General features: G+C 48.3%; 5 protein-coding genes across 5 annotated transcripts; 2 read left to right on the forward strand and 3 right to left on the reverse strand.

The window, feature by feature from the left end:
* Positions 1 to 641: 641 nt before the first annotated feature.
* On the forward strand, positions 642 to 3484 carry EJ05DRAFT_530243 (glycoside hydrolase; the record flags this gene model as incomplete). Its single annotated transcript, XM_033748960.1, has 6 exons — positions 642 to 778; positions 841 to 1219; positions 1267 to 1838; positions 1885 to 2315; positions 2365 to 2600; positions 2654 to 3484. The coding sequence occupies 6 exons, from the start codon at positions 642 to 644 to the stop codon at positions 3410 to 3412; spliced, it is 2514 nt and encodes an 837-aa protein (XP_033605987.1). The 3' UTR covers positions 3413 to 3484.
* Positions 3485 to 4751: 1267 nt separating this feature from the next.
* EJ05DRAFT_460305 (glycoside hydrolase) lies at positions 4752 to 7854 on the forward strand (the record flags this gene model as incomplete). The annotated part of the gene is made up of 7 exons (XM_033742607.1): positions 4752 to 4977; positions 5030 to 5385; positions 5433 to 5448; positions 5496 to 5837; positions 5887 to 6064; positions 6121 to 6275; positions 6337 to 7854. The coding sequence occupies 7 exons, from the start codon at positions 4752 to 4754 to the stop codon at positions 7779 to 7781; spliced, it is 2718 nt and encodes a 905-aa protein (XP_033605988.1). The 3' UTR covers positions 7782 to 7854.
* Positions 7855 to 8300: 446 nt separating this feature from the next.
* On the reverse strand, positions 8301 to 10271 carry EJ05DRAFT_507117 (uncharacterized protein; the record flags this gene model as incomplete). Its single annotated transcript, XM_033747884.1, has 3 exons — positions 8301 to 8774; positions 8829 to 9962; positions 10012 to 10271. The coding sequence occupies 3 exons, from the start codon at positions 10269 to 10271 to the stop codon at positions 8408 to 8410; spliced, it is 1761 nt and encodes a 586-aa protein (XP_033605989.1). The 3' UTR covers positions 8301 to 8407.
* Positions 10272 to 14617: 4346 nt separating this feature from the next.
* Positions 14618 to 17780, reverse strand: EJ05DRAFT_491337 (uncharacterized protein; the record flags this gene model as incomplete). The annotated part of the gene is made up of 5 exons (XM_033745970.1): positions 14618 to 14657; positions 14689 to 14938; positions 14990 to 16008; positions 17528 to 17597; positions 17762 to 17780. The coding sequence occupies 5 exons, from the start codon at positions 17778 to 17780 to the stop codon at positions 14618 to 14620; spliced, it is 1398 nt and encodes a 465-aa protein (XP_033605990.1).
* On the reverse strand, positions 17776 to 18249 carry EJ05DRAFT_472435 (uncharacterized protein). The gene has a single exon (XM_033743183.1). It carries the CDS (start codon positions 18014 to 18016, stop codon positions 17843 to 17845), a length of 174 nt encoding a protein of 57 aa, XP_033605991.1. The 5' UTR covers positions 18017 to 18249; the 3' UTR covers positions 17776 to 17842.
* Positions 18250 to 19312: the final 1063 nt, after the last annotated feature.

A 19312-nucleotide genomic window follows, 5' to 3' on the forward strand; every position in this document is an offset into this window, starting at 1 on the left:
GGTCACGAGTGGCTTTCATCGAGGATAACAAGATGTCTGTTGGTGCCGGGATCGATACCTCGAAGGCGATGTGGCTGAAGGCAGTGTCCCTTGATTCGCTAGGACGGCTGAGCCAGACATGACAGCTTGCCGTGGATGGAATTGTCAGAAGCTGTGTATGATATGCCAAAGAGTGTTTCATATGAGAGAAACACTTAAAATACATTACGGCGCAGAATGAAAGAGCCGTCTCCACACCTGCGCGATCTACAGATATCCGCAGCTTGCTCCCGGAAATCGGGTTGCGGCACAGGCACATTCTAAGTCGAACATGGTGCGGATTCTACTTTAGGAACGGAACCAATGCAAACTCCGCCCCCACGATACTCCACAGGCTGCGGGAGTATTTGCGGCATGGACGCCGTGGCTTGTGATTCATGCGGGGCTGCTGTTTCGGTCTTCTCACCAATTCCGTGCCTAATTTGATTAGCTCTGATCGTGCAAGTGATGTTTTCTTGCCCAACTCAACATGGATCACTGCTGCAGTGACGCACCTGTGTGTGCTGGGAATATGCATCTTTTATCCTTTCTGTAAAGTACTTAAGATAAGCTTGAAAACTACGGTCTGAAATGGCATATACTGTTTCTTTGGCATTGTGAAGATGAGTGCATGTCCCCTTACACAGATACTACTTACGAACGGGTGGGAACTTCAGGGGCAAGGCGTCTGGGATTCGGAATGGCTATCAGTAGAGTCTGTACCGACTGTCGTGCACCTAGATTTGCTGAAGTTGGGGAAGTAAGTTCCATGCCCAGATCTTTGTCCTAGTTGTTTTCAGTTCTAATATGTTCGCCCGAAAGGATACCAGACCCATTTATTGGCTACGGTGAACTTGACGTGGAATGGATTGGGGAGAGGACATGGATCTATCGAACGTCGTTTCCAAGTCCCCAAAGGACCGCCGGAGGGCGCATCGATCTAGTCTTTGAGGGACTGGATACTTTCGCAGAAGTCCGTCTCAATGGCCACACGATTCTCAACAGCGAAAATATGTTTTTAGAGTATCGTGTTGATGTTGGTAGCACTCTGAAAAATGACGCAGTGAATGTGCTCGAGCTTGAATTCGCCCCTGCGCTCCTGAAGGGTAGGGAGCTAGAGAAGGAAAATAGCGAATACCGTTTCATTGCACACAATGGTGAAACAGGTCGATTGGGTGTCAGAAAGGCACAATACCACTGGGTGATTATATATCTTCTTTTCCTAAACATCTTCTCACACTCTTCTAGGGATGGGACTGGGGTCCTGTATTCATGACTGCCGGTCCCTGGAAACCGGTCCGACTGGAAATATTTCACTCACGAATTGAGCGGCTGTGGGTTGATTATGCTTTGAATGATGGTCGTTGTACCCTCGGCGGTACATTGTTTGCGACAGTATCAGGCCGCCCGGCAAGACTGCGGTTTGTTATCGAGGATGAGGGTGAAAGTCGATCAGTCTTCACCGAGACAGTTGACATTGATAAGGGAAGCGAAGCCAAATGTAGATTCACTCTCGAGAACCCGAAGCTGTGGTACCCAGTCGGGTCTGGTGGCCAACCACTTTACAAGCTGTCCGCCGAGATTATTCAGGACGACCAAATCCTGAATCACGTAGCGATTAAGACTGGGTTCCGGGACGTCGAACTGATCCGCAATCATGATACCGTGGGAGAGAGCTTCTTCTTCCGAATCAACGGAATCGATGTCTTCTGCGGTGGTTCATGCTGGATCCCAGCCGACAACTTCCTTCCCAGACTGTCCGAAGTCGATTATCGGAAATGGCTGCAGACCTTGGTGGAAGGTAACCAAAACATGATCCGGTACGCACATAATATCCCATATTTGGAGCCCCGCTAATTTGTTCAGGGTTTGGGGAGGAGGGATCTACGAGCCAGATATGTTCTACTCGATCTGCGATGAGCTGGGCATTCTAGTGTGGCAAGACTTCATGTTTGCATGTGGTAGTTACCCCACATGGCCATCTCTATTGCAGAACATTAAGCAAGAAGTGGCGTACAATGTTCGAAGACTAAGGGATCATCCATCGGTAGTCGTCTTTGCGGGCACTAATGAGGATTATCAAATCCAGGAGTGGTACAAGCTCGATTACCAGGAGTCGACTGATCCTCAGGAATGGCTCAAGTCGTCATTTCCAGCTCGATTCATTTATGAGTCTCTTTTACCCACGGTATGCGGCAAGGAGGCTCCAAGAGTCCCATACTGGCCTTGTTCTCCCTTCACTGGAGGCGGTAAAGACTCCGGAGATCAGAGGATCGGTGATATCCACCAGTGGAATGGTAGGATTAGACTTGACATCCATGTGAGTTATGCTGATATAGTCCCTAGTTTGGCACGGCACACAAGAGAAATACCAAAGGTTTCCCGAAATCGGTGGAAGGTTCGTCAGTGAATTCGGCATGTGCTCGTTTCCGGCGCTGGAGACGATCCGATCATTCGTGAAATGTGATCGTGAGCTCCATGCTCAATCTTTGACGATGGACTTTCACAACAAAGCAGATGGTCATGAACGTCGCATAGGGACATATCTGCTTGAGAATTTCCGAAACACGTCAGACTTTGAGGTAAGCCAAAGCTGTCTGCCGAGCTTGCGGAGCCAGCCGCTGATCCAACGTAGACGTGGGTGTACTTGACCCAACTTATGCAGGCAGAGACCGTCCTCTATGCTTATAAAGGCTGGCGCAGACAATGGGGCGACTCTCGTCGGTGTGGCGGTGCATTAGTCTGGCAATTGAACGACTGTTGGCCTTGCTCATCGTGGGCAATAGTCGACTATTACCACCGCAAGAAGATTGCGTACTACACTATCAAACGGGCCATGCGACCATTAGCAGTCGGGGTCATGCGAGAGCACAAAGACTGGAGTCAGTCGCATGCTCGGCCCACAAAGGAGCTGGAGTATGCCGTCTGGATCTCCAGCAACCAGAAGATGTCCTTTGCAGCAGACCTCGAAATAAGATTCATCTCCATTGCCTCCGGTAAAGATGTCAAACCCTCCATCGTCAAATCTGGCATCACGGTGGTCGAAAACGGTACCACCGAAGTACTTAAAGGAATGGTTGACGGTACATGGGATGATCCTTACGCTGTCGTTGCCCGGTTGTTGGTCAACGGTGAGTGCATCTCGAGGGATGCCGACTGGCCTCAGCCATACAAGTATATCCACTTCGAAGAGCGAGGTTTGTCACTTCAATTGGCCAGTGAAGTGCTGACGGTAACGGTCAACAAACCTGTCAAGGGATTCACTGTTGAGGAGCAGGAGGGCGTTGCTTTGAGCGATAATGGTATTGACGTTTTCCCGGATGACCAGCAAACAATCACATTGAAGGGCTACCGTGGGACCCTTGACCAATTAAGATACAAGATCTTAAAATGAGTGTTTGGTGGCCAGGCGTATGCAGGAGACGATAGGACACAGGATAGGAATGGATGAAAGCACTCAAATCGTAGATTGTGTTGAGTTGTAAGCGAACTTTTCCGTGACATGGTCTGTGTTGTAGTGTTCAAACGAATCAATGGTTTTTCTGGAACCTGAAGAGCTTGGCGTTTTCATTCACGCATATATTCTCACCCTCCTATATCAGATAGTCATTCTACCTCTCTAGCTCTATATAAGTGTCTACATATGTAATTATCCTAATTAGCAAGCTTTAAAATCTTTAATTTTGTCTATAATAGAAGGGTTTTAATTCTTAGAGAAGAGGAAGAGAGACGTTTTTCTAACGCACGGGCCCTCTTCTAAAAGCCTCTAGTAAGAATCCTTAGAAATTCTTCTCTCTTTAGAGAGACTTTATAGGGAAGAAGTAAACCTATAGAAGGATAAAAATATACCGTATTTCTATCTTATCTACTTTTGATATTACTAATCACTTAGATATAGATATAAAAGTAGAGAGAGCTCTAGATAGGAAGATAGGGGAGAGAGCACCCGTGGACGTGTGGGCGAGTGCCAAGCTCGTCAGGTTTTAGATAAACGACGGATAGGTAATTAACAAGATACAAAGGTCCTGGTCCCTCTTCTGATTTGTTTGCTAGGCGGGTCACTAATGATAGTCGAAATTATATATCACTCGAGAATAGACCACAGCTCTATACTTAATTATCTAGGCTTAGAGTATACCCGACGTAGGATCCCGACTTGTACTAGATTACATACCTCAGGGTAGCCTGTGCTTTAATAATCTTCTTTCCTTGCGCCGATCTTTCTACTCTGAAGTGGTCTCACCAAGCCTAGTGATGCGGGTCTTAGAACCAGATTGCAGCCAAATCAATCTTGGATACTGCCTCCGCCGTCATCAGGTCTGCCCCTCTCGAGTCCCGGTACACATCAGGGACGTAGGGAGAATAGATTCCTAGGATCCATAGTGAATCCTTTTGAACCCAATCTTGCATATTGTCCGGAGATGCTCGGCCGTCGATACCCCAGTGGTTCGTTCGGAACTACTTGGGAAGCCTATCCATCTGAAAACGGCCCGGAGCTCTAGCGCCGTTCTAAAAAGGGTACCGTGCAGAATATCTCACGAAATAGGAGCGGAACAGACATCATGCACAACTGCAACATGGGATGACAAGTCACTGTCTGTTTTAGGGATGGATAGGCAGTTCACCACCTCTGGGTCAAGTCCTGCTGGTGCCAAGAGTCGCTCTACAAAAGAGGGTTGAGGCCGAGACCAGAGGACAACGCAGTACATGTCCTGAGGTTCTGATTCACGAAGATGCTTCCCCTGCTCTTCCCACTTGGGTTGTATGCCACTGTCGTGTCCGCAACATTCATCGGTATCACATCAGGAGGTGCAGAGTATGTCGAAATTAGCGACTGCTCCAATTGGCGCGTAGCAAACGCGAACGGCACTCTTTCATTCGATGCAACAGTCCCAGGCCTCATCCATACGGATCTATATGCTGCTGGTATAATTGCAGATCCCTTATATGGAGATAACTGTGTGCTGCCCCCACCAGTCTAGTTTCAAAATATACGCCTGACTCTTCGTAGTTGCCACACAAGACTGGATTGCAGCCGACAATTGGACGTACTCACGAAAACTACCCGACACGGCACCGTCTGGCAAAAAGTGGACGGACTTCCGCCGAGTCTATCTTGTATTCGAAGGACTGGATACTATCGCCACCGTCAACTTAGGCGGAGAATTCGTAGGGTTTGCCAACAACCAATTTCGTCAATGGGTCTTCGATGCAACCTCCTTTCTCACTACTTCATCAGAGCTGGAGGTTAAATTTCAAAGTGCGATTCAATATGCTCTCTATCAGCAGGATACTCATGATCAACCATACACCCTGTTCACCAATTATGGTGACGTGTATCCATTCGGAAGGGAGTTCATCAGAAAAGTACGTCTCCATTCTCTGAAAAGTTACGTTACTGACGTCCGTACTAGATCCAGTCAGATTTCGGTGAGTTTGTATGGAAAGTGTCTTTTCATTCTACTCACCACCTATAGGATGGGATTGGGGTCCTCATTTTGCGCCACAGGGAATCTATAAACAAGCTTATTTAGTCGGCCTCGATGATGGAATCGCGATAACGAACACATTCATCGACATCTACAAAGATAATCAACGTCCCAACGACATCTTCTTTGAGGAAAACTCTCCCTGGACAGTCAATGTCAGTATAGATTATTTATCAGCTGGATGCCAGGAATCTGCAATCCTCGGTATCGATATAGGCGGTCACAATGTCTCCACTCCAGCCTTGAAAATCCGAGATGGGCATGGTAGAGTAGGAACAAGTCTGACCATCGCTGATGGTGATGTCGAGCGTTGGTGGCCTTGGGAGTTCGGTAATATTTCTCATCACTGCTTGTCTAAACCAACATTAACCAGCCATAGGTACACCACATATGTATAATGCAAGTATATGTCTACAACTCGATGCAGGGGCTCAGATAGACTTTGTCCAACGAACAGCCTTTCGCACCATTGTAATGGATCTGACGCCGTATAATGATCGACCTGGCAATCATTTCAGCTTTCGTATCAACGGACACCGGTTTAACACCAAAGGCATGTAGCAGTTACCTGATAAATCCCATTGAAACATACTGATTAGTTACGGATAGGTAGCAACATGGTCCCTATAGATCCGTTCGAGCAGCGCGTCAATGAAGCATGGGCTCGTCGGCTGCTCGAAGCTTCTGTGGCATCCAATTACAACATGATCCGACTATGGGCTTCTGGAAACTACTACCCGGACTACCTGTATGATGTCGCAGATGAACGTTAGTGAAACCAGTTGCATAATATCATTCGATACGTCGCTAACATACCTGCCATGCCCAGTTGGCATTCTACTCTGGTCAGATTTCCAATTCAGCGACAATTATTACCCTGTGTGGCCAGAGTTCCTAGAGAACGTGCAGGAGGAAGTCCGATATCAAATGCGCAGGCTCAATCATCACCCATCATTGGCTGTATGGGCCGGCGGCAATGAGATGGAACGCTATGCAGTGCGAATGCAAGCCCGTAACGAGACATATGGCGAAGCTTGGTTCGACAACTACACAACCCTTTTCGTCGATACTATCTGGCCCGAAGTCTACCAAAACACGCGCTCAATTTCATGGCTGCAGGCCAGTGACACTCAGGGCTACGAGTCTTATGATTCAAGCACCGGAGTCTGGATCCCAAAATATACCGACCAAGATAGCTATGGCAACCGGTTCGTTGGGCCGCAAGAGGACTACTATCTGAAGGTTAACGAGGTTTTCAACAATTCCGTAGTGCTAGGCGGACGCTTTGTTGTTGAGTACGGGATGTTCAGCTGGGACTCCTACGAATCGTACCGCACTGTGCTCCCCGAGTCCGAGCTTGTTGCCGATGGCGAAGTTCTTCTCTCGCGCTGCTACGACGGCGGCCCAACCGTATATCCAGATACCATTGCGGCCTTGCAAACATTCTACGGCACCCCGACCGTCAAGGATCCCACATCATACTTCGACCAAGTCACATGGTTATCCCAGATCTATCACGCTGAAATCCTTAAGTTCAAGACCGAATCCTACAGACGCGGCATCGGCCTACCCGAAAACAACCTTGGTGCTCTTGTATGGCAACTGAATGCCCCGTGGACCACTTTGGCTCTCAACACGATCGAGTATACTGGCCGATGGAAAGTGCCCCAGTACATCACGCAACAGATTTTCTCGCGTGTGGCCGTCAGCTCATGGTTCGAGCCTTCAAACAACACGTTCAATATCTGGATGGCGTCCGACCTCTGGACGGAATGCCAGGGCACAGTCGAAGCCACGTGGGCGACTTGGGCCGGCGAGACCGTAGAGACCACGACACACGACTTCACACTAGCGAACATGGCAAGTGGTGAAGTAGTTCAGAAAACTGGCTGGGAGACCATCCTGCCACAAGGCTACGACTCGTCTGACGTGGTCCTTCTGCTCAAGGCGACTGCAACAGACGGTGAGGGCAAGCAATGGGTTCATGAGAACTTCTGGGTGCCCAATCAGCTCGTCAATGCGACGCTGCATGACCCATGTCTCGAGCTGAAAAGGACCGGGGACGGAAAGTTCACGGTCACGGCGAACAATGCTACTGCGGCATATGTATGGCTGACGGAGCCTGCTGGTGTGGTGGGCTTCTTTGACCAGAACGCGGTGTTCCTTGCGAAGGGAGAGACGAGGACTTTCAAGTTTATAGTTCAGAAAGATGAGACTGATGGCGTGTGGCAAGATGGAGTCAAGGTGAGAAGTTTCTGGGATAACTTCGAGTGACGGTCCATGTGCATAGCTTTGAAGCGCTGTGATTTACACCAAGGCAACAACAAGAGACCTCGAGGCTCAGGACAAGTAGCCAGAGTAATACCAACACGTCCTCTCTAAGGTGACCATTCCAATTCTAGTGCACCTACAGAAGTGCTAGATAGCTCAGCGCTACAAAAGAACTCACATGTTTCATAGGCGTACAGAAGCACCAGGTCACGAAAATATCTTCTCATCGACGGTAGAAGTCAAAGGCCACTATGAGCATCAGTCATTAGCTCATCTACACCATGTACTTGATCTCTTAGGTCTGTACAGGAGACCGGCCATACGTGTAAAGTGTGCGCCCTAGCAGGTTTCCCTATGCCTCCATCCAGGACATAAGCGGCATTGGAACAGCGATTCGGAAATCTGAGGTGTCCCTAGCCTGGAACCCCTACGAGAGTCAGGAACTATAGTCGGCACATACAGCACTATTTCACACCTGAGACGTGTGGCATTGTTTTCGAATTGACATAGAAACTATATGCGACTGCACTCTCTTAGGAAGTTTAAATACATACAAAAGAAGTGAAAGAAGATTGCTTTGAAGTAGATAAAACTATGTCCTCCGAAGAGTAATCATCAGGCTGCCCCGCTCAGGCCGCTGGATATGTCAGGAACAAGTCATCGAGGAATATGTACGAGTAGGCATTCGGCGGCGCCCCACTCGGTACACAGCTGTAGGTGAAGCTAAGTACCTGGTTCGGTGAGCTCGGAATGATGGGCGTGGTCGTTTCAGGGCCCTTCCAGTTATATGGGCGGGGGTCATCCGCGGTTGTAAGCGTTCTAGTATATACCACGACGTTGCCTAGGGCAATCTCGAGTGTACAGAGCGACACCTGGACCATCGAGTACAGATCATAGTAGAAGGTGAGGGAGTATGGGCGATCGGTGGCGAGGTTAGTCTGTGGCTGTGTCATGATAGGGATCGGATTGGCGGAGGAACCGGAGTAATGGAGGATGCTGTGGGTTACGATTAGATTTTGAGTGGAATGGTGTTGGGTAGATGCGACTTACGCGTATGTAGACCCGCCATGAGCTGCGACTTGAAGACGGTTAGGGTATACTCTACCACCGCCAATGTTCGTCCAGTCGATCATCGAGCCTTGTGGCCCAGACGCAGTGATTTCCTCGAAGCCCGCATTACGAAGCACGTTTGTGCCTGCTGGAAGGGGTGCGATTGAGGGGGTCGGCTCCGGCGTTGGTTCTGGAGTCGGAGATGGGGTCTCGGACGTTGGTTCAGGTGTTGGAGTTGGCTCTGGCGTCGGAGATGGGGTCTCGGACGTTGGTTCAGGTGTTGGAGTTGGCTCTGGCGTCGGAGATGGGGTCTCGGAAGATGGCTCAGGCGTTGGAGTTGGCTCTGGAGTCGGAGATGGGGTCTCGGAAGATGGCTCAGGCGTTGGAGTTGGCTCTGGAGTCGGAGATGGGGTCTCGGAAGATGGCTCAGGCGTTGGAGTTGGGTCAGGAGTCGGGGTAGGGGTCTCAGATGTAGGCTCTGGAGTTGGACTTGGAGTTTCTGAAGTCGGCTCTGGTGTGGGAGTAGGAGTCTCAGAAGTTGGCTCTGGAGTAGGGGTCGGGGTCTCGGATGTAGGCTCTGGACTTGGGGTTTCTGAGGTGGGCTCCGGCGTTGGGCTTGGAGTCTCAGAGGTAGGCTCTGGTGTCGGCGTAGGTGTAGGAGTCTCCGAGGTAGGCTCCGGAGTAGGTGTAGGTGTCGGAGTCTCGGACGATGAGGAGGACGGAGTGGGAGTGGGGGTAGGCGTGCTGGTGGGTATAGCTGACGAGCTTGACGAAGGTTGAGGTGTCGAAGTCGACGAGCTCACGCTCGGAGTCGGAACTGAACAAGTTTTATCGTAGAACGTATAGTGACTGTCCGATGCCGCTTTAAAGTTCCCAGCGAGCACAGCATCGTAGAGCAAGCATCTCTGTTTTCCAAAAGCAAAGCTTTTACACCGTTCCTTGGAAGCGCAAAGAGCCTTGCAAGCTGGTAAGGTGGCCTTCTGCCCCGATCTATCGATGTAGTACGCCTGAGGGTGCTCCTTGTCGTAACCGACCTTTCCACATATAGGGCTAGAAGGGTTTGAGACTGGGGGCACACAGCACTTGTTACTGAAAGTTCGGCGACCCTGGGAATTACGGGAAGCGCAAGAAGAACTACAGCAAAAGTGAGCTTGGGAGATGAGGAGATTAGGGGGAATATTACATAGACTTTTGATACAAACGACAGGAGCCTTCCCCGATCGAAAAGGATTTGCAGAATGCGTCTTGATTGCATCGTGCACCGCACCCTGCCTTGGTGGTGTATTTACTGTCGCGGCTCGTCCAGTACGGGGTTGAGGTCTTTAGTTTAAGTTCATCGCCCCTAACGTCACACTTTGAAGCTGGGCATTGTGGAGTAGTCCGTTCCTGAAGTGGAGAAGCGACGGCCAAGGCGGCGACCAAAGCTAGCAGGAATGCTTTCATGTTGACAGCGGGTTGAAAGAATTGCCGTAGTGACTCGAGGGAGGAGTGAGACAGTAGCGAGGAGGTGGCCTTTTATTCTTTTGCAACATCCATGGGGAGCATCGACATGTGGAACATCCAGGCGCAAAAGGACAGACTAGTGAAAAGTAAGGACGGTGGATAGTCATCTTGCAATACGGAGACTCCGTTACACTTTGTGGCTTTGTGGCTTGTAGGGCGGAAAACATCGTCAATAGACACCACCTTGACTTTCCAGGACGACTTGGCACACTCATCATGTTGGGACCTGAATGGAGCTGGAATGTGGAGGCCAAGACTAGGTCCCAATGGGGTAGTCAGCGAGACCAAAACTTCCCCCTTTTGATAATTCGGTTCATGACGCTAGGAAGATGAGACAGGGTAGACAGTAAGACAACTAGCCTTTTCTATCAATTAATTTAGCTCAGAGCAAAAGAGATGGCGCTTCCGAAATACCGCTATATGCAGGATGAGTAAGACACGGGATAAATTGTGCCAAAGTCACCACCGTTAGTCGCTGTTTCTTATATGTAGCGTTGGAGTTCGGAAGATATCAAGCCATCTTGTTGCGGCTTTCCAAAGCTCTATGGCAGCCATGTATCGGACAGGATAGTAGTGCTAATGCCTCAGTATTTGGATACCGAGGGCGGACTCAGCAGAAGCAGCCTATGGTGTCAATCTACAGACCCTTAACATCCTTGACTGCAGACTGCACTCTGTGGGTTTCTTCATTGAGGCTTCTGGGCTTTGGAGCAGTTGTAACGGTATCGAGTAAAGGCGTGCAACGATACTGGAATGGGCTTAGACGCGACCATTAAGCGAGGTGGCACAGGAACGGAGCGGCAGTAGTGTGGCGCTGGTGGAAATGATTTCAGCCTCAAAAATCTCATTGCAGGGTCCAGGCCCAGCCAGGCTGCTATTAGTGAAAGAGCATGTGAGCACTGTCTTAGGTTTCTGGCTGGTGTCTGTAGTCCTATATATTTCGTTGCAGGTCATTTTATTTATCGATTAGACGTCTGTTTACTTTCAAGGGCAAGCTATAGAGCTCTGGACAGCGTTTTTCTTCCAACACAGAATCTACAACATAGAGTGGTTGAGCCTCGTAGCGCCCGCACGCGCGAGGGGACGAATCTGTGCGGTACTTTTGTACTACGCTAGATAAGGACTAGTGCCCTTAGCTCGACGGAGGATCATCAAACCACGTGCAGCTGCGTCTCGTTTACCTACTTTGGTCGTATCGTCTGAGCGTCTCTATTACACTCTCACACTCAAATTCGCGATTCGAAGTCACATGTACCAGGATCTCATCTGTTTGTTCACAGATGTTCTTGAAAAAGTCCCCGGTTGTTTAGGGCGTCTTCTCCTTGAACACTCAAGCTCCGATAATTTCATCTTACCACAGGGCAAGCCCTGCAAGAGAATCAGTTGAAACGCTCACTGAGGGATTCAATTGTTGCATGTGTATCTTGGACATCATCGACATACGATAAAGGCACCAGACTATCGAAGTCATAACGTGAAAAAACACCAACAGGGCAATATCTAGACTGGTCCTAGAGACTCAAAACACCTATTTCTTCGCTGCGACTCAAACTACCTTAGCGCAATACTACCTCCATGGGATCTCTCAAGCTATATGACTTGATAATGGTGGTATTTTTAGAGAAGTCACAATCTCCGTAATTCCCTATTAGTTGTCAGAAATGGTAAAGAGGCATATAGCTTTCTCGTGTTGGCCGATATGTTTTCACATACTTAATTAAGTAGGTCAAGGGCGCCATAGTAGTTGACGCTGACCGCTCTATAGGTTATAGCACTGAGCACCCCGAGGATTTCGAGAACGGCATTAGAAAGCCAACTGCACGCTGGTCACTCCCTTTTCATTCACAGTGCTTGTTCAACACATTTCATATTATGACTCACCAGACTTAGGAGAAAATTATAAGGTAAATCAAGCAGGCTCGCAAAAAGGGAAAGCAATACAAGACACATCGTTGCCCACTATTCGTTCGCGTCTATAAATACCTATACAAAGCCCGACTCTTGCTTCAAGTCCGTCATGGTCAAGGACTTAACGGATCTTGACCGTAGCCTTTCTTGAAGGAAGTATTGGGACATATTGTCGTGACTCCTGAAGCAGGTACACAATTTGAATTGAATGGCTTCTTCTAAAAGTTAAAAGTCCCGTATGACGTTGTTTCATTCTACGAAGGACCCGCAATGATCACTTCGACCATCTAGGAAGACCTCTTACGTTAAGCCTATGAAAACCCCTGATCTTATTGGGATAATTTCTTTATTATATACATAGTAACGATAGGCTCTCTTTGTAGAGTGTTTAACCGCCATTGATAGTTGGGAGCCAAAGTTGAATTATCAGCTCAAGGGCAAGAGTACGCCGTTCCTGCTTAGGGCGGCGCATTGCGAATGCAAAACATGTGCTAAACAAAGCCTGTCTTCGACCCTCCGGAAAGTTACGCGTCTATGTGATCGCTCTTCGGCCTTACAGCTTACTTGAAAATTGATCTTAGACGAAAACATCAACTTTAGTATATCGTCTCTTACTGATGTATGTAATAGAAGAAGACCTTCTATAGACCTGATATATCGATACATGCTTTGTAAAAGCCTTATGATGAGGCTACAAGCCCACATCGTATGAACACCCTTCACTAGAAGCATGCTCGTTCCCACTGTGTGTGTATGATGAGGTTCGAAAAACAAAGATTTGGCATTGTGTCAACCCTATCGGTTTCAAATAGGAATTCGCTATTGCCCCCCCTAGTAGCCATCTCTAGCATCAAAATATCTCGTCGACTTACAGACGCTACCCACTGCTTTCAGCAGCTCGGAACTGAGTTGTTATTCTCTCCTACGACTAGCGAAGCGACTATGACTAGATAGGGTTAAGAACTACGAAATTGGCTAAGAAGCAAGGCCTTTGGAGATTGCAAACAAAACTCATACCCAAGCTCAGCCACGTGTGAATTGAACTCGATGAATTTGAGAGATTTGAAGACACAGCGGTACATAGAGGGGTTAGTCTTAAGCTACAAGAGCATAGTCTTCGAGATATCTGGGGCATTCCGATCGGGAGGCTTTCAATAGGAGATCACAAAGACGGCCGTATAATTAACATTGGAAAGCCCATCTAAGACAGACAAGCTAGGTACGAGGACTCTAACAATACGACCGTCCACATCAAGACAATGAAGCTACAGTAAAAGACTCATTATGGAGTATTTTATGCCCAACCACATGTCCCAAATTGTGCAAAGACACGCCCTCTAGCACCCAGGCCATGGAAGACCATTTCACAAGGCAGGGCCGCACATCTCGTGTTAGACAAGCCAGATCGTCTGGGCGCACTCGCCAACAGCTATCAATGTACTCTTGACTAGAGCTTTGGCTCCAGCGCTATTTATGTCAGTATGGATGTCACCGTAAGCACTCCAGCCGAGTAGGCCAACGCACGGATCTCCGCGTGGAGGTAATCAATGACACTGAGGGAACATAATCGAGATATAATCACGGACCGCACGTGCTGCGACGGACATATTTTCCTTTGCATTAATGCTCTGAGAAAAGAGGAGAACGCGAGGCGGTTTAGTCTCGGACTCGACGTTAGAATTGCCTCTATCCACTGGGGGCTTGCAAAATTTTATGGATGGTGAGCCATATTCTATTGAGTGATAAAACCGCAGTAATTAGCGAACTCTTACATGAGATGAGCTTGATATGGTCACTCAATCCTGCGAAAATTTGCACTGAAGTCACTCACGAAATCACTCTTCTTGATGTCTCAGATCAAGTATAAGGTATCAAGACAGTGATGAAGGTGAAACGTGCCAGTAGTCATCGCGTAATATAAGATATAGGACACATGAGTACTCCCATGACTTGGAGCAATGAATCGACCAATGTACACTAAATCGTCTTCGGAGATAGTCACTTCGTGCCCTTATATGAAGCCCACTATATCACTTTTTACCTTTACAACCGATGACATGTTCAAACCATGGCCTATCCGCCTGTTTGCCATTGGTTCACGAGGCAATGAACTTCTTTCTCATGGTAATATAGTTCCAAATACCACGAAGCTTTTTGTGACTAGGAATCCGACATGGCGAGTATGTATGCAAGCAGATGTTCGATTGCCCATTGTGGAACCCGGTAATTGGTCTTGGTCAACGTTCGACGCCGAGATTACGGGCTTTGTCGTCTTAAATCCCTGCTGCCGTTGAAGCCTCCCTGATTTGACCGAACCAAGTTCAAGCAAGCGTATTATGGAGCCTTATTCAATTCCGGTTTCAGTCATACCTGCTTGATCAACACCATTCATAGCACCCACTCGTTCCCTTCCGGCGTCTGACATCCTAAGTCCATGTCTTCTATATACTTCTGCACCCTCTCCATCATCCATCCTGAACTCACGCCATGCCCGCCATTCGCATCGACTTCAGCCCTTCTCACACATCCACCTGCGGCATTTGAGTATTCCAAGCACTGTGACGTCGCCGGATACCCAAGCTTCACATTCGCCGAAACCGAGCATTTCCCATTCGAGTATGAGAATTGTATGCACTCTTGCCTGTTTGCACACACAGCACGACAATTCTCGAATGACTTATGCGCTACCTTGGCGATGTCTGGCATCGAATCGCGCACCGCAGAATCTAGCTTCGCGAGTTCGAACTCACTATACTCCGTATCTGTAGACAGATTATCCCAGTCTGGCTTCCGCACACTCAAGTTCGGCTTTATCATGCCCGCGAAGACATCGCGATGCCTCAACACCGCGTCCACCCCATGCTTTTCCCTCCATTCCGTCTCAAACCCCCATAACGCCTGCACCTCATCAGCACGCATATGATGCCATGTGGCTGGTGCATAGCACCAGGGCCGTCTGTCCAGTTTACTGATATTGAAATCCAAGCTTGCAACGGCATCGCCCTGGAAGTGAGGCCAGGCGACGAAGAGATTTATGTCGACTTGCTGCAGTGCTTTGGCAAGCACTCCATCGCCCGCCCATGACTTTTCCGTGATTGCATCTAGATCTTCCTCATGCGACGAGTAATGCGCCGCAAGTTTCTGCATCGCAGGACGTGACAGCACAAAGCCACTGCCTCCATGCGCGAAGAGCACATCGTCAAGAAACATATGCTTGCCGATATAATGAGGTTTTTCCGCGTCGAAATTTGCTAAATATGTAGCTAGATTCTGAGCGGATAGATAGGTATCTGGCTCGAGAAACACATACCATTTGGCGTCCGGTCTGTAATCTAGAGCAGCGCGCGTCATTGGTAGGAATTTGAACTTGTCCAGCTTCCAGCCTGGGTTCTCGAGTGCTCCGGCCGGGCCGCTTCCATATAGAATGGCGTCGTCGAGGCCGGCGCGGCCATGCTCGCGAAGGTGGCGCCAGTGCGTGAAGTCTGGAACACGCGAGCGCGTGGACTCGGATATATGCGCGAGCACATCATGGACTGGGTGTCCAGTGATGGTCTCGGACAGATCGGAGTAGATAATGTAAGACGAGATGCAGGTGAGAGTCGTGCGGAAGTGGACGGGAAGTTTCTGGGGGGCTTCAGTCGCGCCGGTCCGTATGACAATGAGGAAGTCTGATGAGAGGGCAGCATGGGGGCAGGGGGGTTCTTGATCTGCATCGGACGCCGGCTGGGGAATGTTATGATGCTGTACTTGGGCATCCTCGTCATCGTCGCTAGGTCGGTGTTTAGGCGCCGCCAAGTCGAGTTTTCCTCGCTGCCGTGCCTCCTTCTCTTCCTTTAAGGCCGTCTCTTCCAAGGACTGTCCTGCTGCGTCTGCACTACCTCGGGCTTCTCCAGTATCTGGTACCCCATGCCAGCGCTCTGCCTGCCCGGCTTCTTCTCTGACTTGTATGCTTGCCAAAGGCTTCTCGTCTGAATAATACCAGTACAACAGCACGCACAAGCAAACGATAATCAACGTCCGAAATCGTCGCTTCTGTCTGAGTGTACCTGGAGCGGTACGTGGGTTTGAATAAGGCAAGTCGCGTCGACGTGCGGTGCCCATGTAGCCCTGAGCGAATTGGTAGATGCGCCTCGAAAGATAGAGAAGGAAGGCGCCCGAGAGCAGGACCATGAGGTTTAAAGAGACGAGAAGCAGACAAACAGAAGAGAGAGTATAAGAATGTCTATGGAAACGATATCATGGCTGATGAAGTGAAGATATGCCCAGAAGGTTACGGCGTTGCGAAGTTGTGGCTGGCTAGGACTCTAGAGCTGCTTCCCCGCGAAATAACCTTGGAAGCGCTAAGACGGAGCGGAGGCGGGACCCGTACCCAGGCTCTTGGCCACATTTTTTTCCGCTAATATAAGCGACATGGAATATCTCAATCAAATTATGAGGGAATGATATCTATCAACTTCAAGATCGGTGGAAGTGCTATTCATCAATAGTTCTATCTAGTCAGAATATCTTATTATCGACGTGGGGGCTTGGAATCGTGGTTCAAATCACTTTACTTGTAGTTTCATATGATTGAGAGCCCAGGCAGGTGAGCACAGCACCCAAGACGTTCCAACTCTTGATGATCCTGCACTAACCTAATCAGACTACGACCGCAACATAAAATTATTCCTTCAAGATCTTACGTCTATCAGATATCCGGACGGATACCGGATATTTGATAGTCCAGCGGACATCCTTCTTGATAACCCTCGGCAAGCGACTCCCTGGCGAACAAGCTCGATCCATTAAGCATTGCCTGCAGCAGAAGATGTGATTCTTGGGTAATGCTAAGAATCTGCTCCAAGTCGATGGAGCCTGGTTGTGAACGCCTGGTCAAGCCAGCTCCATCGGATGTGTGACGAATAGCAGCTATGATAACCTACACACCACGTCCATTCCAGGCAGGGATTAACGGTAATTACGAGAAAGCAGCACAGGAGTAAAACGACGAGGGTGATCTTACAGTTTCTTCCACTCTATCGCTCAGCTAGAAAGACAAATCCACGAACTTTTATCAAATAGGAGCCTCGCCATAATCATCAAAGCAATCTAGGCGAGTAGTTAGCACTAGAACTTCCAATTATCGGTGCAAATTTACCGCCACACCCCTTAGAATCAGAGAGACAGACTCTAGTAGTGTTCATAGCATCTTCAGCCTGTCCATTGACCTTATCCTTCTTCGCGTTACCACAATTCAGAACGTCCCGAGCGACTTGTCGGATCGTTATCGGCTCTGGCAAATTTGGCACACCGAATGTGGTGCTATATCTGCCGGGCTGCGCGGCAGCGTAGACACAGCAGCCCCTATAGCAAGCAACACTAGATCTACGTGTTAGAAACACAAGAGAGAAAGAACAGATGGCCTTACTTCCATGCGTAGTAGCCAAGTTTGTTCTCACTAAAATTGGTAAAGCTACAAGGTTTCTTAGTCGTGTAGCTGTTGTATGTTAGAAACCGAACGCTCGATGTCCATGAGAGGTTACCTTTGATTCCAGTTCGCATCGTTATTTAGTAAGTTTTGGCAGTCTGACAAGATAGCGTTGCCTGTGAAGAAGAGAAATGAGCTAGTCCAGTGATTCACTGCTTGAGGCTGGAGTCTTACTAGTAAGACCGCATTTAAGCTCATCAGTATCTCTTCGAATGATACGAAAAGAGGTTACGGAGATAATGAGGAAAGGTATAATTAACATCAAAGTCGTGAAGTACATCTCGGCTTTGTGGAGACTTAGGAGCCTCATGTTTCAAATTGAGGAGAATAGCAGTTGACTTACATTGTTGGGGAGCGTATGTAGCGTAACGTAACTTGTCGCATAGTAGCTAGCCGCGGACCGATGGCTTACTATTCCGCTTTGAGTGGCCCGGAAAACTCTGATACACTAGCAGATAAAGCAATGACACAATGATAAGATCTGGATTCAACATGGTACACATTTGTCCATCTTTCCTCGATCTTCAATGATTTCTTTCGAATATGACGCATGCATCTTGTCGAAAATGTGCTCTATCTTAGTATATGTACAGTGTCTAGTCGATGAGGTAAGACTACGTGGCACTGTCAAGTGTCATGTAATTGACGCCGAAACTTTGAGCGTCCCCATGGCGAGGACTTCGATATTTACCACGTGATAACTGTATATATTCTACCTATAGTACTGTATGAAGTGTGGAAGGGTAGTAGTCTTCAGTGCGGTATTTAGTACGGAGAATTCCATTGTCTTAAGATATGATAATACAAGTCTTTGATCCTCACATTAATTATGGGTGGGAGTGTAAAAAGAGAGTATAGTATTTATGTGCAGATCCAATGGACTAGATTAAGCAAAGCCAAGCTCGTGTAACGGCAGACATCCATTACTAGGAGGCCACAATCTCGTAATTCCTGAAAGGGGTAAATTATCGTATGACTGAAATTCGACAAAAGTAACTTAGACTAGTGTCGTTTTGATTTTAAGTAATACTACTAAAGTATAGACGTCCATAGGATGAAATCTAAGGTCTAAGGAACATTCTTGCATGCCCGCTGTGATTTATACCAAGTCCTATCTTGTTCATGCATTTGGTTTAGCTTGCAAGAGTCGTGCCGGAATCCGAAACGGCTTCCACATACGCTAACCTTTGCATTGTCTCGCACAGTCAGCCATGCGCACACAGCGTGAGGCCGATCGGGAACGAACGGTTTGTCATGTAATTAACCAACCATGCAGTGGACAAGGTTAACTGACGTGAACTACACTGGGGGTGTGGTCAAACATCTAGCTTCCCGTGCGAGTAGCATACCTATCTATGCAATTTCGAATGTCGAGTCATGGCTAAAGAACGTGTGATATATCGCATCTCACGTTTGGAGTTGGTGAACTCTCCCTTGCTCTACCGTGCATGGCATTAGATGTGGGACTCTTGTCAGCCTTATGGATCAGTGTAAAATGACGACCTTGAACTCAACGTTTACACGACATCTCGATCTCTCCCCGCCAAACACTCAACCGGATAATCTAACAGTCTTCCTTTGATCCCTCTTTATCGACCTCATTTAG

The sequence above is a fragment of the Pseudovirgaria hyperparasitica genome (genome assembly GCF_010093815.1).
Source record: "Pseudovirgaria hyperparasitica strain CBS 121739 unplaced genomic scaffold EJ05scaffold_1, whole genome shotgun sequence".
NCBI lineage: Eukaryota > Fungi > Ascomycota > Dothideomycetes > Acrospermales > Acrospermaceae > Pseudovirgaria > Pseudovirgaria hyperparasitica.